The sequence below is a fragment of the Gekko japonicus genome, unplaced genomic scaffold, assembly GCF_001447785.1.
Source record: "Gekko japonicus isolate JY-2015 unplaced genomic scaffold, Gekko_japonicus_V1.1 scaffold473, whole genome shotgun sequence".
Taxonomy (NCBI): Eukaryota; Metazoa; Chordata; class Lepidosauria; order Squamata; family Gekkonidae; genus Gekko; species Gekko japonicus.
This window is the reverse complement of record NW_015172566.1, coordinates 614,178-635,974: the sequence shown is the minus strand read 5'-3', so window position 1 is coordinate 635,974 and position 21,797 is coordinate 614,178. Positions and strand designations below refer to the sequence as shown.

At 43.3% G+C, this 21,797-nt stretch overlaps 1 protein-coding gene across 1 annotated transcript in view; it reads left to right on the top strand.

Moving 5' to 3' along the window:
• The window catches only part of AEBP2 (AE binding protein 2), a 56,817-nt gene that overhangs the window by 28,310 nt on the left and 6,710 nt on the right, over positions 1-21,797 (top strand). Inside the window, exons 3-6 of the mRNA XM_015421328.1 lie at positions 2,224-2,331; positions 8,650-8,836; positions 13,442-13,566; positions 19,891-19,958. Coding sequence (XP_015276814.1) covers positions 2,224-2,331; positions 8,650-8,836; positions 13,442-13,566; positions 19,891-19,958 — 488 coding nt within the window. The remainder of the gene's footprint in view (positions 1-2,223; positions 2,332-8,649; positions 8,837-13,441; positions 13,567-19,890; positions 19,959-21,797) is intronic.

Here is a 21,797-nt window from a genome sequence, read left to right as displayed (position 1 = left end):
AAAATAATTATCTAAGTTCAGTTTTCCCATTTAAACTTCCATTTTATAAAAGGAGCCCATTTTTTTCATGCTAGTGGCTTTTTATAGAACTGTGGTCCTGTGAATTCCATAGATTTTGCTATCTACAAACCAAAACAGAAGCCACGATTCCTTTCAATTTGAGACTAACCAAAACAATATAAAATTGTACACAATTTTCAAGATCTCTAGAATTCCTGAGCTACTTTTTTTTTTTTGGGGGGGGGGGGGGGCAAATGTCTCACATCTTGCTCTTAAATTCTTCTGTGGGCAGGCTGTGTAAAATACTCTACAGGCTGAAATACCGGTAAATGGAGTGGAGCTGGTATCAGACTGTACCTTGAGTCTTCTGGGTAGGAGGAAGGAAACTGGCAGCCTCCAGCTTGAAATACAAAGACCGGAAACAGAGGGTGTTGTTCTTTGGCCTCATCATAAAAGGCAGTAAGGTCAGGAAAAGATGAAGGCAGCAGGAAAAGAGGAAGACCCAACATGAGATGGGTTGACTCAAAAGGAAGCCACAGCCTTCAGTTTATAAGACCTGAGCAAAGCTGCTAATGATAGGATCAGGAGGGGAGGGGATTTTTCAGAGATTCCCTCCTCTGCTCTAACCCAACCCCCCCCCCCCTTGCTGTTCTTGCGGACAAGGGCAGTGTTCCCTCTAAGCTGAGTTAGTGTGAGCTAGCTCACAGTTTTTTAGCCTCCAGCTCACCGATTTTTGTCTCCGCTCAGAAAGGATGGCTCCAGAGCAAACTAATTTATGCAGTAGCCAAGTCGCTCGCTCACAACTTTAATGCCAGTAGCTCACAAAGTAGGATTTTTGTTCACAAGACTCCACAGCTTAGAGGGAGCATTGGACAAGGGATCTTCAAAATAGGCTGTAGAGGAAATTGGAAATCTTCCATGGGGAGATTGGCAAAAATTGACCCCCTTTTCTCTGCATGATCCAAGCCGTGGTATTAACAATGCACCTACCTGCCATCTCATCTTAAAATATGTAATCACTTTGTAGTATTCTGTTTCTTTCCCTGACTATTCATAATAATTAAAAAGATTTCTGCAAGGGGAAACCATCCCCTTACTGTATTTGCCTAGCTTCCTTTGAACTCTTTCGTGAGAGACTTTATTCTTGGGTTTGTTTTTGTTTTTAAAGTATTTGTCATTGTCCTCTGTTCCTTATGTTGTGATTATATCCTAGCAAATTTCAAGCTGAAGTTGCTGTCTCCCACCTGCCATCCATCAGCAACCGGCTATATCCATCTGTATTAATGGGTCGGAACTTTCACCAGTAGCTATAACTACTGATTCAAAATGTTTATATTGTGCTTTTAAACTTTATTGTAATTGTTGAAAGATGATGTGAGCCGCCCTGAGCCTGCTCATGGGGATGGGTGGAATACAAATACGAGAAATAAATAAATAAACAAGTTCCTAGCATTCTTATCTGGAGAGCCGCGGGGGCTCAGAGGTTAAGACGCTGAGGATCGGAAGGTCGGTAACTCAGCAGTTCAAGACCCTAGTGCCACGTGACGGAGTTATCTCCCGTCTCTGGTCCCAGCTCCTGCCAGCCTAGCAGTTTGAAAGCAAGAAATTGCAAGTAGATAAATAGGTTCTGCTTCGGTGGGAAGTTAACAGCGTCCCATGCAACTTGGCGTTTAGTCATGCCAGTCACATGACCACGGAGAAGTCTTTGGACAGCGCTGGCTCTTCAGCTTGGAAACGGGGATGAGCACTGCCCCCTAGAGTCAGATTTGACTAGCTTTCAAGCAAAGGAAACCTTACCTTTACTTATTTTTATCTGGAGAGTCTCTACCATGTGGTGCCCATCTCCGTTCTAACTAATTTTGGTGTTTGGTCTTTAAACTTGTCCCGGAAACGAAGACATTGAACTTAATGTAGTGTTTCCATACAGTATGGAATTTTTAAGAGAGTTGTATTGAACTACAAACCGTTGGAGTGGAGTTGCTACCGTTGGAGTGGAGTTGCTGCCGTTGGTAAGAGAAGAACGGTCAGAGTTAGCCCTCAAAGATGTGAACTGCGCCGGCCAACTTTCTAATCCCGGAATGGCATTACAGTTGTAGAAAACCCAAAGAAAACAAAACTTATACTGCACTTGGGAATCTTGTCAGCGGCGCGACAATTTTACAGGTGTTTGTAGGTAGACATCCCCACTTCTTTAACGCCTGCTTTTTTCTTTTTTTAAACTAGGTGTTCGTTTGCTTATGGAAAGGCTGCAAAGTTTATAACACGCCATCAACAAGTCAGAGTTGGTTGCAGAGGCACATGCTGACCCACAGTGGCGACAAACCCTTCAAGGTAAGACGGATTTCCCCTTTTTAAAAGATAGCAGAGTCTATAGGCCCTTACTTGCTTCGGTGACCAGTTTACTCTGCCTGCTTGGTGGAAAGTCCCAGCATTTCTGAGAATCTGAGAGAGCCTGCATGATCAAGCTGATTACAATATGCATTGGTACCTTTGCATCCTTTACGGCATCCTTTACAATATCCCTCCCCACCTTCAGACTAAGATAACATGACTCCATTTCTACTCTGCTCGTGACAGAGGGAACGCTGACCCTTGAAAGCTTATGCCCTGAAGCGCTTGTTGGTCTCTAAGGTGCTCCTGGATTTGAATCTGTTTTAGTGCAGATCAGCACAGCTGCCCTCTGCAACTATCTGCGTGATACCTATGTACCGAAAGGACTGCCTTTCCCCGTACATTCCCCAGCAAGCACTGTGATCAGGTACTCAAAATTGCCTGGTCCTCCCAGGCCCTAGAGAAGCCAGGCTTGCCGCAATGAGGTCCAGGGCCTTCTCGATGGTGGCTCCGTACTGATGGAATGAGCTCCCGGATAACTTCAGGGCCCTGCGGGACCTTTTCCAGTTCCGCAGGGCCCGTAAAACGGAGCTCTTCCACCAGGCATTCGATTAAGGCCCTGGCGATGCTATCAATATTTTAATAACATCAATAATATCATTCATATCACTGCATAGCCTGTGCCTCGCTGTTATGACCCAGACGGTGCGCTAATTGATTGTGGATTCCCACCATGTTGTATGCTGTTGCTAGCACTTTATGTATTGTTTTTAGACTTAACTTATTGTAATCTTAATTGAGCTGCACTGAGCCTGCTGTGGCGGGATAGAAGCTAAATAAAATAAATAAACAAATAATAAATATCTGGCACTTTCTGTGCTGGGGATTTTAACTGCCTTCCTCTGTTGAGTCCTGAGAATCCACTGAATTTTGCCTGTGGTTTGTGAGTGCCAAATCATGAAATTGAAGGCACATGTAGCATCGTCAACATTATTGTGATTTTGGTGGTAGCTTTAGAATTTCAACTGTTACAGGCTGTGGAACAGCCCGGCAAATAAATGAAGGGAGACCTCGAGCTTTGAAACACGGAAGTTTGTGTTTGACTGACTGGTAAGGAACCGAGGCCAGCCGCTTCCGTAGATCAGTGCAGCAGTTTGTTTTGGGACCGTTTTTAAAAAAAGTTATACCCTGCCGCTTTTGGCATTTTAAAATTTCAGCATGGTGTAGGCTCCACAGAAAAACCATCTTCAACAGTGCAGGAATTTAAAGGACAAACAACAAATGTTTCCTTAAATGCATTAGTCTCTGCGTTGGTTTCACTGTAGAAGATTTTAGAGATGCCCATAACCGAACCACTGTTTTGCGGATACCATTTAAAGAGCCATGTCAAACAGGGATAAAGAACAAAATTGCAAAGGAGCAAGTAACTAGGTGGTTGACTGACATTTATCTCAGATTGGATGCTTCGAAGATCCGGTTGGCTTTCTCCCGAGTCAGTTAAAATATGCCCTGGAGTCAGCTTGGTGTAGTGGTTAAGTGCGCGGACTCTAATCTGGGAGAACCGGATTTGATTCCCCACTCCTCCACTTGCAGCTGCTGGATGACCTTGGGTAAGCCATAGTTCTGTCAGAGCTGTTCTTGAAAAGAACAGTTTCTGTCAGAGCTCTCTCAGCCCCACCTACCTCACAGGGTGTCTGTTGTACAGAAGGGAAAGGAGTTTGTAAGCCGCTCTGAGATTCCGAGTGAAGGGCAGAGTATGAATTCAATCTCTTCTCTCTTCTTCTCTTCTCTCTTCTTCTCTTCTTCTTTAAGTGCAGTGTTACCATGGCCTCTTTTAGCAGCAGTTTCAGTTTATTGTATTGACCATTGGTCATAACAATATATACCATAATCTTCCACATACTAAAACTACAAAGTTAGCAGAATTAACAAAAATAATCAACAAAATTACGAATATAATACAGCACTAAACCATATAAAATCAGCCAAGTTTAAAAAGTTTAAAAGTTCAAAACAATTTTAACTCTTATTATAGCTATTATTCCGTACAGTTCGCTCCAATCCTTCTTGCCACTAATGAAAACAAAGCGACTCTATTAGAAACATAAGAATCCTTATCTACAGGCAAAAGTATTACTTTTTCCAAGTCTGAAGCTCCTTCCCACATGGATAGAATATTAGCAATAAATTTGTTTCAGGCGTCATGGTGAAGGGGACATCTCAAAATATAATGAATCAGATCATCTATTTCTCCCATACCACACACACAGAATCGTAACGGGGCAGGAACACTTAAGGAACAGCCCATGGTCTTCATGGCGGAGGACTTTAACGAAGAGGCCATGGCCTCTTTTAATCCTCTTGGATAGACCCCTGATCTAAGGGACAGATTGATAATGTCCACCAGGGCCCCCCGTATTCCCTCATCACTGGCTTTCACCATCCATGATGGGCATGGGTCCAAGAGGCAAGTGGTTGTCTTAATAGCACCCAGGATCCTGTCAGCGTCGTCCTGGAAGAGTTGGTTGAAGTTGTCAAATACAGAATTCAAAGATGACCAAGGGGCTTCCAGTTTGTGTACTGTTTCAGTACTGGCAGGCAGGTCATGGCGGAGTGACAAGACTTTATCCACAAAAAGCTTGCAAAGCCTTACAGGTAATAGTCAGTTTGCTAATATTTTGGGTTCTCCATGAGAAAAGTTAAAGACATGATTGTCCTAAATAATTGTGCCGCTCAAGAGCAAGTGGATGCAATGGAGGCTGTAAAAATTTCCCTTTTAGCAGCCTTCACCGCCATTTCATAGGTTTTCATAAATTACCTGTAGGATGTTCTTGCAGCTTCGTCATGAGACTGGCGCCAAACTCACTTTAGCTTTCTAAGTTTCCACTTCATTTCCCTAAGCTCCATGATATATGGGGCTAGTTTGGGGCAGGAGCGAAGAGGGCATCGGGCAGCAATCTCATCGATAGCTTCAGAGAGGCAGGTATTCCAGTCCTATATCAATTCATCTAACGAGTCGCTGGGAGGTTTTGGATTCTGCAGAGCATTCTGGAAACTGGTTGGATCCATTCGTCTCTGCGGGCAAGCATAAATCAGCTCACTGCCTGGGGGGGGCGGAGGTGGAACACTCAGTGGGGCATTCCGGGCATAATGATTTACTTACAAAAATGTGTATCCTGCCTTTCTGCTCCCATGAGGGCCATCAAGGTAGCTAGTAATTTAAAAAACGTGATAAAAATCACATTTCAAAACCATAAAAATAAATGCCCCCCCCCCAAACATACTGGTGTTCTTTCTTGTTTAGTACAGGCTCAACTTCTTTCCAAAAGGAGCACCCCATGGCCCAACAAATCCCATTTCCTCTCATCCCACCACTATCTCACACTTTGACCCTACAACTCAGCCTCTCTAGCTGTCCCTGCATGTGGCACAGATAGCACTTATAGAAACACTGCTTTGGAGAGCCTGGGCTTTGGCTTCTTATCTAACAACCTAAGTTTGGGTTTTCAAGACTTCGTTACTCTATTTTCCCAGTGTCCTTAGTGCCAAAAAGTACTACAATCATCCCACATTGTCAGCCTTTCTGGAAACGACTTGATATCTCCAGCCTTCACAGATGGCAAGAAGAAGAGGAGGAGATTGGATTTATACCCCGCCCTTCACTCAGAGTGGCTTACAAACTCCTTTCCCTTCCCCTCCCCACAACAGAAACCCTGTGAGGTGTACATAAGAACATGAGAGAAGCCAGTGTTAGATCAGGCCAATGGCCCATCCAGTCCAACGCTCTGTCACACAGTGGCCAAAAATACCAGGGGCCATCAGAAGGTCCAGCAGTGGGGCCAGGGCACTAGAAGCCTTCCCACTGTTTCCCTCCCAAGCACCAAGAATACAGAGCATCACTTGCCCCATACTGAGAGTTCCTATCTATACCTTGTGGCTAATAGCCACTGATGGACCTCTGCTCCATATGTTTACCCAGTTTCCTCTTGAAGCCGTCCATGCTTGTAGCCGCCACCATCTCCTGTGGCAGTGAATCCCATGTGTTAATCATTATTTGGGTGAAGAAATACTTCCTTTTATCCGTTCTAACCCGACTGCTCAGCAATTTCATTGAGTGCCCACAAGTTCTTGTATTGTGAGAAAGGGAGAAAAGTACTTCTTTCTCTACCTGCTCTGTCCCATGCATAATCTTATAAACCTAGATCATGTCACCCCTCAGTCGCCATTTCTCCAAGCTAAAGAGCCCCAAACGCTTTAACCTTTCTTCATAGGGAAAGTGTTCCAACACTTTTATCATTCTAGTTACCCTTTTCTGCACTTTTCCCATAATATCCTTTTTGAGGTGTGGTAAAGGAGGGCATATGGTCAACATGTTTGCAAAACCAACCTCCTGCACTTTGGACAATGAATCTCCACTAGGAGGGCTCTTCTTTACTCTCTCTAGAGATAGATTCTTAGGGCAAGTTCTACGTAATCAGCTCATCTCTTTTGTATTCCTAATGGTGGACTCTCCCACTAGGTGTTAAGGACTTTGTCCCAGCAGGCACAGGTAGTCATGCTTATGTAAAAATATCACATAATAATAAGGACAATTATTGGGTTACCCCCTAGAAGACCACTACCTCCTCTGGCTTTCATATATTCCAAAATGTTCTATAAATTGGATTATCTTGGTATGGCTTTTTGTCTGCCAATTTAGTGGGCTGGTATGAGGCTAAGGGTAGATTGTGCATTTAAACTCTGTTAAGAAGAGCTATGCTGAATTAGACCATCTGGTTCAAGATCCTGTCTTGCAGCATAGCCAACTAGTTGCCCTGGAGGGCAAACAAGCAGGGCATAGAGGCTAAGGCTTTCCTCTTGCTGTTTCCTCTTAGCACTGGGTTTCAGAGGTCAACTGCCTCTGAATATGGAGGGTCTCCTCTCTCTGTAATGCATTTTGGTGTTTCCTTAGTAGCACACACTGTCATGCTGTCTGTTGTACGAGGGGCTCTTGCCAGCAAGTTCTAAATATAGCATTTCTATCCCGTTTCCACATTAAGCTAATTGTGTCAATTGAGCATAGTATGGTATCATCCACCTAGGCCAGGATTTGAAACATTTTCAGGCTTTAGTTTAGCTGACAGTTTAAATGTAGAATTTACCCCAAATATTCATATGAGGACTAAATCTTACGTCTACCTTTTGTTTTAGAACTCGGCTCTTCTAAACCTTCACAACTGAACAACTTTCGAAATCCTTTAGCCCTGTATAGCTTAATTTAAGAACAAACGAGCCCTAATTTGAGGGCCTATAGCTAAGAACTTTACTTACACTTGGTATTATGGTGTGGTTATTCATTAAACTTTTCATGTCTTTACGCATGTTCTAGAATTTGATCCATACCTGGTTTTGAAGATGGAAAAGCCTACTATTATAGATAGGTTACCTACAGGGAACTGAATCAGGAGTTAGCTTTCAAAACTTGTAAAAGCATTCCCCCTCTCATCTTAAATGTGTTACTGTTGGTTTAGAAGTGTGAGCGAATTTTACATCACACGAACATTTCCTCTCAAACTCTTGTGTTACCTTATTAACATGCCCTGTTGTATCACCGTCAGCTCAAGATACGTTATATGAAGGTTTGTATGTGCCATGAGATGTGGGGCATTCTCTTAAGTTAAAAAATCAGGCGAAGGTTGTTGAAAAAGGGGAGCCAGGCTTCCGTTTTACTCTTCAGTTTAAAAAAATACTAGAATGAGTATTTTCCCATTTGGAATTCCTGTAGGAACAAGCCATTGTTGTTAGGAATGGGAAAGAAAATCTTTTCCGGCCGACTGACTTCAGGATATTTAGGGCAGAGTGATCTGCCTGTTCACACAGTGTGATCAGAATAGATTCAGTCAGGGGTCATTTGGGGGGGGGGGACGCGGGGGGACGCCATCCCCCCGGGTGAGGTGCGGGAGGGTGGGGCCTGGAGCTCTCTGCTGGTGCCCGCTGGAGGTCGCCGCCGGCTGTGGGGAGGAGACACTTCCGGTGATGTCAGGGGGTGTGGCATATGCTAATGAGTTACGCTAATGAGTCCCCCTAGCTCTTTTTCTACGAAATGACCCCTGGATTCAGTGCTCCAGCCTTTTGAAGCCAGTTTTGATTCATTTCTTGTTCCAGGAAGACTGTCATAATAGGAACAATATTGGGGGGACAGTCGTAGTCACTTGCTTAAAATAAATATTTGTCGGGATTTTGACTTAAATGTCCTAAGATTCCTATATGGAAGTGCGAAGTAAATCTCTTCTTGTCTGTTGGTCACAATGATGACTGAATGTTTCCCGTTTTGCTTAGTGCGTCGTCGGAGGGTGCAACGCTAGTTTCGCCTCTCAGAGTGGGCTGGCCCGTCACGTGCCGACACACTTCAGCCAGCAGAATTCTTCAAAAGTGGCCAATCAGCCAAAGGCGAAAGAAGAATCTCCTTCCAAAGCTGGGATGAACAAAAGAAGGAAGTTAAAGAACAAACGGAGGCGCTCATTACGTAAGCATAGGCAACCTCTGCGATTCCACCCTTAAGCCCTGCTTGCTCGTTTTTAGCAGCTGGCTTTCTCGCTAGCTGCCCCCACCCCATGACGGCTCCCCTTGTTCCAGAGCATCAGATTATTCGAAAAAATGTGATCGAGAAGCTTTCTTCAGAAGAGTGGTGTACTAGGTAGGAACCCAAGTAAAACTCAGAAGAGGGCTCAGTTAGAAGCCTGAACCTGCCACCTTCCAAGTTACGAAATAACGTAATGTAATGGCCAGCTGTGATGTAATTCCTTTTCCCAACAGAAATCATCATTGGGCATTTGTATTTGCTTGATGCTGAAAATTCAAAAATCTGGGTGGAGACAGAAAGTGCAAGGGCCTGTCCTAGGGGCTTCTCTCCCCCTTTCCCCTCAACATAATCTTACACGACATTGAAAACTGTTTCTAAAAGTACTGCGAGTTTAGGGTGGTGATTGCTAGGCAGCACACAGATATCAAATATCTCATTGGGCATTTCTGTATTTTTAAATAAAGCAAAAAGTGGCCCTCAACTCGTTAAATATAGGACACTCCATGATCATATGTTCAATAGTTTCAACTTTGTCATATGAGCCCCTACATGTTCTTTTTGAATATGACACTTTTTTATATCTGCCCTCCAAGACCGCTGAAGGAAGGGCATTTAGTAAGCTTACCCAAGAAGTTCTTCCTCTTTGTGAACTGCACGTGTGACACTGATGTTGTGACTTGCAGAGGTGGAAGCCATCTGCTTATTTTTGGAGTTCGTGTAGGACTGCCACTAAAAGTGAGGACGCCTGCAAGATATCCCCATTCTTAGAAAGATTTAGGCAGTTTCTGTAGCAAGTTTAGTTGTGAATTTGTGAGACTGAAGTAGGTGAGGCTGAAAATTTTGGGAGGGAGGGGACAGGGCAGGGATTTTGAAGAATGGGTTTGAGGCATGATTGGGGTAGAAAGGAAGCCAGGTTCCAGCCTATTGAGGAGCAAGCAGCTTTCTGCGGTGCGAATCTCATCAGCCCAACTTATCTAGCAGAATCGAGAGGAATATGAGGAATAACTGAGAGGAATACGAGGCCTCCCCCCAAAACTGAGGGAGATCAGTTCTTTCCTGTCCAAGGCAGGTTTATTTTTCTTCAGAACAGTTTTTATGAAGTAGTACGTCTGCTGTTCAAGTTATTGTCTAAATCCAGAAGCCGATCACTTAATTTAACAGTTGGTAGCCTCACACTAAATCTGCCACTAATTTATCTGTAATGTGCAGGTCTTTAGGCAGTCAAATGTGAGGCATTACCACGTCTGTCTAGGGCTAGTGCCAGGCACATGATGTTGGAGAGCTCTTTAACCACAGTTGAGAGGGGGCCACATAATCACACTCGAATACCAAGAACCAGCGGCACCATTTAGTTCATGTAATCTTGGCCCATGCTTAAGACCAGCGTGAAAGAAGCAGGAGGCATTCATGCTGGTGCTCACTCCCTATCTCTTAATCATGGCTAAATAATGTATCTGCATTAGCCTGTACTGTGAATAACACTGGACAGTGTGTACATATTACAGTATAGTTGGGAAGATCTTTTTGCATAATAGTTATTTTTAGGGCTTTTTTTTCCTCCGCGGACCCTTATCTTTACTCAGAATCACACTATTAATTGTCTAATTGCAGGGGCTAACCATAGGTAAAAGGTATCTTGCCGATACATGGTTAGTTAATCCTTTAGATAAGCAGTATGAGGTTTGCATTTGGCTGTGGCCTTTTCTGTTCGTCCTGCCCACACGCCTGTATTTTTCATCGTGGAATTATTGTAATAGAATATGACAGTCTCGTTAATGATTATTTGTTAGGAACTTTGAGTGCAATCAGTTCAGAATGAATTTTTAATCAATTTACTTAGCCGGTCAAGTCGATTGCATACGTGTCAGGATCCTACTGAAACAATGCTTGTTTAATTACTGTCCTGCTTTTCTTACTTAGAAGAACGCAGATGCAAATGAAGCATAAAGAAAAGCCCTAAAGCACAGTAGATTAGAATTGAATCCTGGTTCCTGTCACACAAGCTGCACTTCCAATTCACATGTGATTGCTACCAATATCCTCTACCCACTGCAGACTCCCATGTTGCCCCAACAGTATTCCCAAAGGTCTTCCACTGCCCCCCCTCAAGAGAATGATATCAGTGAGCACATCAGGAAGGGGGGAGGCAGGAAAAATGCTTAGCTTTCAAGAAGGGTTGCCAACCTCCAGGTGGTGGCTGGAGATCTTCCACTATTGCAACTGATCTCCAGGTGGCAGAGTTCAGTTCACCTGGAGAAAATTGCCACTTTGGAAGTTGGACTCTGTGGCATTATGCCCCCAAACTCTGCCCACTTTAGGCTCCACCCCCAAAATCTCCAAGTATTTCCAAACCTGGAGCTGGCAACCCTAACCCAAGAGCTGGACAATCTGTGGTTGATTCCATGTGCTTGTTCATCACCCGTTGCCTTTAGCTGCAAATGATGCCTTGCAGGTACGAATCAGCCGTCACAGATTAAAGCTACAGGCAAGGTTTTTAAATCATCAGATGCCATTTCAAATTTAAAAAACCAGACTTGTCAGTGGAGGCAATTCCCACTCTAGGTTGGGAGCTGTCAGGTGAACCCTAAGCAAAAAACCCTCTTTTTTAAAAAAGCTGTTGGTTAAGAGCTCAATTAGTTCTAACAGCCGAGTGTGTGCTACCAGCTCCAGGGTTCTTTCACTTTTACCTCTGCGCTGTGTGTCCACCAAACACTGGCGAACATAAAGCGAATATTCAAACTGGTAGTTCTGCCAGTGCATTATTACAATTCAGGGTATTACAGTACTTTTGCTACATAGCTCAAAATCTGTGTTAGGATCCAGAAAACGTTGCAGCTTGTTCTGTACCACGAAGGAGGGGTTTGGACTGCAAACAGATTGCCCCTGAAGGTAAACTTTGTAACATTGAAGACACTGAACTCTTATTATTCTGTTATACTCAAACACATGCTGGCATAGAAATTGCTGCAATAATATTCATTTTAAGCACTAAACATTGAAATATGTTGTATATGTCCTATATACATAGGAATCATCATTATGTACTGCATTTTCATACACCAGATTCCATCGGAGTGAAGGACAACTTGATAAAAAGCATTTCACTCGTTCCAAAAGAAAAGCATTTTGTGGTTTTTGTTTTCTTTGTACCATTCCCCTAAATATCCACTTTTTTCCCGTTGAAAAATTGAAAAGAAATAAAAAGGCCACCTTTGCCAGTATTTAACATTTTAGGCTTGCAAACATAGTAAAGTGAGTCAGTGCTTCTCTATGGAATTATATTGCTGATGGTTCTTTTTTATACTATAGCCTCACAAAACCTCTATAGTGGTATGTTTTTCTTTTGTTCATACCTTTAGGTTTTTTAATGTGGGAAGTTCATGTGTGCAACTTCAGTTCAGTGCAGAATCCATTCTTTATATAAAATTTAAGAATTTAATATCACACCAAGGTGGCTGCAGCTAGGAAATTTCATTAGCAACACATCTGCATTCCGTACTGTTGTAACCTGCCACTAAGTAAGCCGTTATGTGTAAATCTTCAGTCATACTGTAAATGAAAGAACTGCTTAAAAGATAAATTAATATGCCTTTTCCTTTTTGTCGTTTGTCTTGCTGTAGATACCTTCATAGCTGCATTTCAGCCTAAAGTGCTCAGTGATACTCTAACATTCCACTTCACATAAGCCTGTAACCAGGCTAGCAAATTTTTGAACTGGACCTAAGTTGTTAGCTATGTTGAATAGGGAAAGAATAAGAGCCGGGTTAAATAAAAACTCCAAAGACCTAACAATGCACAGTACCCTATGCACAAGGCCAAATACTATTTCAAATTTTCAGGCACTACATGTTTCTTGGAACCCATGCAGATGAACACTTAGTGTTCTTACAGCCTGCATTTATTTCTAGTGAGACAAGAGCCGTCCGTATATATTGGATATTGCTGTGGTAAAACTGGAGATCAGTTAATTCATCTAGAAACCCACAGTGTACTCGGGGGGCGGGGGGTAGAGTATATAGTCATTAGCTTGGCTTTATTAGCAGTGGAATTTTAGGCATACATTTAAATTAATACTTCGTAGGTTTTATCGGTGAACTCAGCTCGTCTTAATATTATATACGTAAGAGTTAATTTGCATTTCAGCCTAAAGTATTATTTTAAATTTCTTGTTGTGAGATCAGCTGTTCATCACTGTTTGAACAGCGTTAGGGTTTCTGCTTTTTAGTGGTACATTGACACCAGCCAAAATACCTACTGAAAAGCACGCCGTGTTACTTGCATGGCATTGAACAGGTTAAATTTTGACAAACCAGAATGAGCAGCAGGAGTCATTTATATAGGTTCACACCCCATTTTGCCACCCTGAAAAGTAGGGGATGGAAGGGAAATGTTCTAGCTGCTATAGGAGTTAGCCCATCTGGTCCAAATTGGTTTTTCAACATGTGCAGTGGGGATTGTTGCTTTCTGCTTAAAGAAGGTTAGTATATCTTAAATATTAGGATACTGAACTCTTTCGTTAGTGTTCACAGTAACTTTTTTCCCTTCTAGCAAGACCACACGACTTCTTTGATACACAAACTCTGGACGCTATACGGCATCGAGCCATCTGCTTTAACCTCTCCGCTCACATAGAAAGTTTAGGAAAAGGCCACAGTGTCGTATTTCACAGTACTGTAAGTAATATTCCAATTATCACTCTTTGCCGTGTATTATGTAATAAAGATTTAAACAATCTTAATTTTTTTTTTTTGAAGTTCTACGCATTAGGGACAAAGAAATGATTTTCTCGACTGCATTGTGCTTCAAATGCTCCTCATGCAAGAAGTACCCCAGACAGTTTATGCTCTTGTGTCTCTGAGAAACCTCAGTGGCATCCGCCGGTGGCTGATAGGGATGCATTTAATAATGGGCATCTTTTTTAGACTTTTTTTTTTTTAAAGATTTCGCTGTAACTGTCAAAAGCCTAGTTAATCAGAGAAAGTATGATATATCATTGTCACCTTAAGTATAAAACCTTGCCGATAACCTTTTGAGGGAGCTTATGCCAGGGTTCTCCAACTTTTGGGGGGCCTGCGGGCACCTTTGGAATTTTTGACACACTGCGGTGGGTGCAGGCACAGAGCAGCTGCTACAAAATGTCTGCCACAGGAGGAGAAGCCAACTACAAAATGGCTGCCGCAGCTTTCCTTCAGTCACACATTGAAGATCCCTGTGCTTTTGTTTTTTTAAAAACCGTACAGCCAATCGAATCTCCAGTGCCGAATCAGAAGGCTTGCTGGGCAGAAGCCATAACTGGCCCCACCTGTGTTATTAAAACACTTGGTGAGTGCCAGAAAAGGTGGCACTGTGGCACCCACGGGCACCACGTTGGGGACGTGTGGCTTACCCAATTCCTGCTCTGTCTTTTTCCTAACCTCCTCCTGCTTAAATCTGCTGCCTTTCCTCCTTGTACTGCCTCCACCCTTCCTGCCTTCTGTTCCAATCAGCACCATTCCCAGTCTAGCATCCTGCACTATGGAGGCTGCTCGTACATTTTTCTCTATTACCCCCCTCCCAAGGGCCAGTCTTCCCCTACAGTCCAAAATGAGAAGCCGCACGTGCATCTGCACTGCCTTCTGTTTATCTTGACCAGAAACAGCAGTGGCAGAAGCAGCAATAAATCAAAGCACTTTGGAGACCCAGCTACAAGTGCACACCTTTGTGTGAAATGCCAACAATAGTCCTGAGTGGCTCTCAGCAGCCACTGCTGCTTTACATAGCTGGGCTAAAGAGTTTTTTTACCCCCAGCTCACTGCTGTTGCCACCTCGTCTATGCCCCAGAATAGCACAGTGGGCTCTGCACGCCAGCTACAGGGCTTCCAAACTCTTGCAAGAGTTCTGATGCCATTTAGGGGAAGCGGCGTGGCTCAGCGGCAGAGCATCTTCTTGGCATGCCAAAAGTTCCAGGTTCAATCCCCGGCATCTCCAGTTGAAAGATTCAGGTGTTAGGCGGTGTGAAAGGCCTGACCCTGGAGAGTTGCTGCCCGTCTGAGTAGACACTACTGACCTTGATGGACCAGTGGTCTGATTCAGTGGAAGGCCGCTTCATGTGTCCATGAACCCAGGCAGCTGACAACCGGAATCAGTGGCCGAGGTTTCATGTGATGAAGGAGTTTCTTGAGAGTTTGGGAACGTGTGTGAACAGCTTGCTTTTAAAGAGATAGTCCATGAGCAATTGGCTGATGACAGGCAGGATGGAGGTATCTGCCACTTGAGGTGATCACCTCAGGTCACCTTGGTACAGAGCTGACCCTGGCGCAAAATGTCAACATCTGATGAATGCAGGTGATCCTTTAAATACGACTGCTTTTGTGCTCCTGTATCACTTCTGGTTTACTGATTTCCACCTCCCATTTTCAAATTTTGTCTAATCACAGTAATTCATTTTCAAACCATGGTTTGCAAATCCACCATAAACCACGATTTCAAATAATGATTTGGAGGTTAGCTGTAATTATGGTTTGCTCATAGATACCCCAGCAAACCGTGGGCAGAGGAATTCCAGAAACTAAGGGAATTGCATGAGTGGAACCCAGAACGTGTTCCCATTTGTCTAAACCAGAGCTCTGTGACTCTTAACATGATGTTTTTAACCATGCTTAAGAAGTGAAGAGGTCTTAGACTTGCGAAGATATGATGTTACGCTTACTTTGTTTCATACATAAATTTGCAGCGTAAAACGTTTGTGGTCTTGACATCTCTGAATCTGGTATGGTGTCGTTTCTGCAAACCGACAGAAAGTTGCAAGTTACTTCAGTGATGTAGGGTCCAAAGGATTCCGTCTCAAAGCCTCCATCTTGTGCAAACACTGTAGGCCTTAAGTCTAACTCATCGTGGCTAATAGTATTCTGTGGAGGCAGGTGAAACATGCCAGATCCATTCTGGACACCCCAGTGATATATGCAGTTGGATTAACGTATTTTGGTAAACTTTGTTGAGGGATTTGTACAGCCTTTCCTTTTAATGGCATACTTCAAGAAGTCAAGTTTCTTGGGTGACTTTCTAACAATGCGAGACTTTTAAAATAAGCTTAGGAAGTTAATTCATCACTGTTCAGCTCTCAGTCACAACCAGTGTTCCCTCTGTGCTGAGTTAGTGTGAGCTAGCTCATCACTTCCAGCGTGACCCAGAAGTCATGTCAACACAGAGATTGGTGCTCTAGCATTCACCCCAAACTCTTTGGTTTTAACTATTTTGGGCCCATTCAGTAATTCAGAGTCAGAAGTCTAAGTGCAGCATTCGAAGAACTTGCACATCCAGACCAAAAAAAACTATTAATAAACCAGTGTAAAGAAATAGAAAAGAACAACACGAAAGGAAGAACAAGTACCCTGTTCCATAAGACCCAAGAACTCAAAGGGAAATTTCAAACGCAGGCTTGCTGAAAGATCAGCATGGAAAAACTTTAAACAGAGACTAAACAGAATGAAATAATGAAAGTGTGGTAGCAATACAGAAGAGAGGTATACAGACTAGATGAAAGGATGACAGACTCCTTCAAAAAAAGAACATTATGAAGTAGAACCTGCAATTTTAGAAAGTGAAAATTGCACTGAGAGTAATTGGGAGAAACTGATCAGGAGTAGATGGGATATGAATCGAGCTATTCCAAGCCACAGAAATAGTCTATCAAAAGCTTAACAAGAATATGCCAACCAATATGCAAAACAGAACAATGGCCCACAGACTGGTCTGAGTAGACCATACTGACCTTGATGGACCAAGCAGCATAAGTCAGCTTCATGTGTGTTCCCACTGCTATGCATGGATGTGAAAGTCGGACAATGAAGAAAGCTGACAGGATGTTGATTCATTTGAAATGTGGTGTTGGAGGAGAGTTTTACGGATACCGTTGATTGCCAGAAAGGAAAGTGGGTTCTAGATCAAATAAAGCCTGAACTTTTCCAGAAAGCTAAAATGACCAAACTTGAGGCTCTCATACTTTGACCACATTATGAGGAAGACAAGTCACCAGAAAAGACAATAATGCTAGGGGAAGTTGAAGGGAGCAAGAGAAGAGGAAGACCCAAGCTGAGATGGATTGACTCAATCAAGAAAGCCACAGCCCCCAGTTTGCAAGACCTGAGCAAGGCTGTTAACAGTAGGGCATTTGGGAGGTCATTAATTCATAGGGTCACCGTCACCATAAGTCAAAAGCAGCTTGGTGGCCCTTAACACACACACACGCACGCACGCACACCCCATCCAGTAATTCTGGGAGAATCTTTCCACATGTGTAGGTTTGTGGTGTGGGTTCCTATACAGTGATTTGTGCCTTTGGCTAAAAGTGTCAATTACCAGTGCTCCCTCTAAGCTGAGTTAGTGTGAGCCAGCTCATGTTTTTTTTAGTCTCCGGCTCACACATTTTTGTCTTAGCTCAGGAAGGGATGGCTCCAGAGCAAATTAATTGATGCAGCAGCCAAATTTGCTCAAGTGATTAAGATGCTGAACTGCAGGCTATGGAAGGTCGGTCGTTCAGCAGTTCGAGACCCGGGTGCCGCATGACGGAGTGAGCTCCCGTCTCTAGTTCCAGCTCCTGCCAACCTAGCAGTTCGAAAGCAAGAAATTGCAAGTAGATAAATAGGTACCACTTCGGTGGGAAGGTAACAGCGTTCCGTGCGCCTTGGTGTTTAGTCATGCCGGCCACATGACCACGGAAACGTCTTTGGACAGAGCTGGCTCTTCGGCTTTGAAACGGAGATGAGTACCGCAACCCTAGAGTCGGACTCAACTGGCTTTCGAGCAAGGGAACCTTTACCTTTTACCTTTAATGCCACTAGCTCACAAAGTAGAATTTTTGCTCATAAGACACCACAGCTTAGAGGGAGCATTGGTCATTACTGCTATTATTAATGACACAGTAGGAATAGCCCTATAATTTGTGGAACAGTGGCTGAAAGGTTGATGTTTCTTAAAAAAGCAAAATTGTTCGCTGTCTTGCAAATTCTGGTTCTGAGTCTTTTCCTTTCTTTTCCAGTAGAGGTCAGCAGAATTCCATTTTTTAAAAATTTCTACTAACCTTCATTTCTGACAGGTTAATTTTCCAGATGATCAACAGTGCACCGGCTTATCCAGTTCACTTTGCATCTGAGCCGTTCAGTCCTCCTTCCTAGCGTCCGTGCAGCTCAATATGGGTTCTGTGCTTGCGAAGAGTCAAGTCCAAGAACTTCCTGAGAGCTCTAGCCCTAACCAGGGAGTTGGTGCTCCTGGCCCCTCCCCTCAAGAGGGAGACTATCTGCGTGTGCCTCCAGGGTTTTGGATGAGTACCTTTTCCGCTCCGGTATCCTCCAACTACCACGGCAGCTCAGGGAGACCTTCGGGAGCTTTTCTACAGCTAAACTCCTTGTTTGGTTTGTAGCATATTAGGCTTAGCGAAAATGCTTTGAGGTGTAGAGTGTGAGAAAGAAATCAGTACTGGAACATGACATCTAGTATGTGCATATCTGTAATTACACCACACCGTGACCAAATTAAAGACTTACAAGTTGTATTGGTTGTACAGGGAAAATTAGTTTAGTAAAATACCCAGTTTCTTCCTTTGCTTATATAGGCAAAGGGGAAATAGGAACCATGCTTAAGAGGAATGCTAACCAGAATATTTGGTTTCTTACCACGAAAGTGCATTTTAATGCATAAACAGGACCCATCCTAGCTGAATAAATTCAAATGGCAGTGATAATTTTTGGTTCTTTCATCTTTTGTCAAGTATTATAGCGACAGCTTTGAGTCTAGTGGATGAAATACCAGCAATACCTTTGCTTTAGTGAAACTTGCATTTCAAATGTAACATTACCCTATGCTTTATATTAGCGTATGGGTCATTCTGCTCCTTTGTTACTTTGGCCCTTGTGAATAATTGAGTAGGCAGGTTACCCCTCCCCTGTTCTCTTGTCTAAATCTGTCCCTTTCTTTTCCACCCTGTTTCTTCTTTCTTGTGACCCCTCTTGACAGAGGGAGAAATCTAGAAACACCACGAATCTGTCTGTCTCTCTCCCCCCCCCCACACCCCACGAGGGGAGGGGAGGGGAGGGACAGGACTCAGCATGCAGCCCTCATACACCATTTGGGGGGCAACATGCATAAATGATGAATGAAAGGAAAAGAGAAAGAGACACATTTGATGTGCTGTCTTCAAGATCACAGGGATAATTGATTGATTGGTCCCATTTATTTATATCCCACCTTCCCCACTGAGGTGAATTACAGAAAGCGGGGGGGGGGAAAGGTGATCCTAGTGCCGGGCATCAAATGGGCAAACAAGTAGGACCAAAGGAAAGTGGGAGTCCTTGCACCACTTGCACAGTTGTGAGAGCTGTCCTGCTTAATTGTGTGAGAGCCATATGTATTTCCCCCCCCCCACAAGTATTTACTTTCAAGCTTGCCTTTACACGAAGAGAAATGTATATGAGAGAATTATTCGGTGTCCAAAACAGTCTTTCTTTTTGAAAAGCAGTGTTGACGTAGAAGGTAGGGAACTTGGTTCTCAGGCATCTGTTTGGCCTACTCTGTGGAAATGGCCTTAAGCAGAATCGTAGCTTAATGCTGAAAAGCCAAGTGTCAAGGCCTCAAGGTGGGAGAGAGACGCTGGAGCAAAGTAGTGGGCTTCCATTACGGATTACAGAATGCAGCTTTTTCACTGCTCCTAACCCTTACTGCCTCATTGTGACATCTAGCCCTCTCTCCCTACCCATATGGCTGCAAACGGCTGACTTCTCTGATGCTATGTAGATGTTATTTCAACCTTGTCTTTCCTCTCCTCCTGGAAGTGTAAGGGGAGAATGCTCATTTTTATGAGCCATACCTACTTTAAAAGAGAATGAAATAATGATCAGTAGTCATGAACAAAAACCGTGCACGGCAATATATATGTGTCTGCATTCGGCCAACTGTGTATTTTAAAGTTAGTGAAGAAGATGCGCAGAAACGTTTCAAATAACTATTCTAATGGCTGTTGCTAGGTAATGGCAAAGAGAAAAGAGGAATCCGGGAAAATAAAGCTGCTCCTTCACTGGACGCCGGAGGACATGTGAGTATACTCAATTTCTGTGATAGACAAAATGTGGGTAATAGCTGCAGTTAGGTCACTTGCTATTCTGTTTGCCAGATGAATGAAGAATGTACAGTACGAATAAGTACAGCAATTTATGTTCAGGGTTTTTTTCTTGGGAAGGGAGGTACTTTCTTTGGCTAAGTCATTAAACCTCTTAGCAGTTGCAGCCATTTCTTTTGTTTGAAGGACAATTTGAGCATAATAAAATGGCTTGGACAACCTAGAGGGTGGGGATGGTCATAAACAGGGAATGTGTGTCGAATTCTGTAAGTGCTGGGGGTAATTTCTGTAAGTGAGCGCCATACTTCTAAGCTATCAAACCTAATTAGAGCGGCCAAGGCCTGCTTCTCGAAACATGTGGATCTTTCACTTAACAACGATGGTTGTTTAACTGCAGCCGTTTGGAGATGCAAGTAAGTTACCCGGCAGATAATGTGAAATTGGAGATTGCAATGAAATTAATCTTGGGTAACTCTTGTGTGTACTTCTTGCCATGATGATGGGTGAGTATAGCCAGGTTCATGCATTGAACAACCACTGCAAATATAATAAAGTGCAACATGCAACAAGTAGTGCATAAATCATTTAGAGGACTGAGAGTGTGTTCTAGATTTAAACATCCAGATTAGTATTAATTATCTTCAGTATTTTGAACATTCTTACATATTTCTAAAAACGATCACAGGCAGTGAGAAATCATCCTCCCTCCCCCCAACAAAACGGAGCCTCGTAACCACTGTACATCATGGTCGCTTTTATGAAAGTACTCTGACACATCTGGGAGATGTGGGTGTCACTGGGGTCTCATGGCAGACCTTTTACATTTGTGGTTGGCTCAAGCCCGTCTGGTTTGCTCTGCTGACGTGCTCCCATCTTTCCGTACGCGGATTTTGGCACCCTCGAATCAGACTTCCAATTTACGGTGATGTCTGCACACGTTGTGAAAGGGGAGCTCGTTTCTTGCACACAAAACTGGGATTTTTAAACTGCACCTGAGGGCTAGAATCCCAATTTGTTTTGTTTCTTTGTTTAATATCTTTATTGTTTTTCACCAATATAGAAAGAAACATAGGTATATATAAGGTTAGGGTTAGTATGTCAAGAACGAATCACAACATCAGAATCACCAAACACATTGTACCATTGTAGATTCGTTACAGTATATAAGAACAACAAATACTTTTTACCAAACTTTAAACTAGATTCAGCGTGAAAAGTGTATGTAATACACTTTTAACTAATTTGTGTGATGTCTAAGAGTTGATACAAGAATTCACAACCAGTCAGTGAGGTGTTTAAACTCTAGAGGTATCGCTTATACAAAGCGTGCTTTATGAGTGTAAAAAAGTGAGATAGATTGGATTGTATGGTTGGCATTCTGTTTTTAGGATATATTTAAAAAATGGGAGCCGTTTCTCATTAAAACGTGACTGTCTAGGATATATTTCAGATTGTTGCAATCGGTCAGTGATCTTCTCCATAATATAGTGGTCCCAGATTCTATTAATCCAGTTGTTGCAAGTTGGGGCATTAGGAGAATTTGTGAGGAGGAAACAGATTTCCTGATTTCAGTAACCCATGATGTCCAAATGCATGTGCCTACATGCAGGGGTCGTTTCATAGAAAAAGAGCTAGGGGGACTCATTAGCATAACTCATTAGCATATGCCACACCCCCTGACATCACTGGAAGTGTGTCATAAGGCCACACCCCCTGACATCACCGGAAGTGTGTCATAAGGCCACACACCCCGCCCCCAACGGTCCTGGCCGCCGCCACCGGCCTTGCAGCTCCACTGCCGAGCCCCATGAGGGG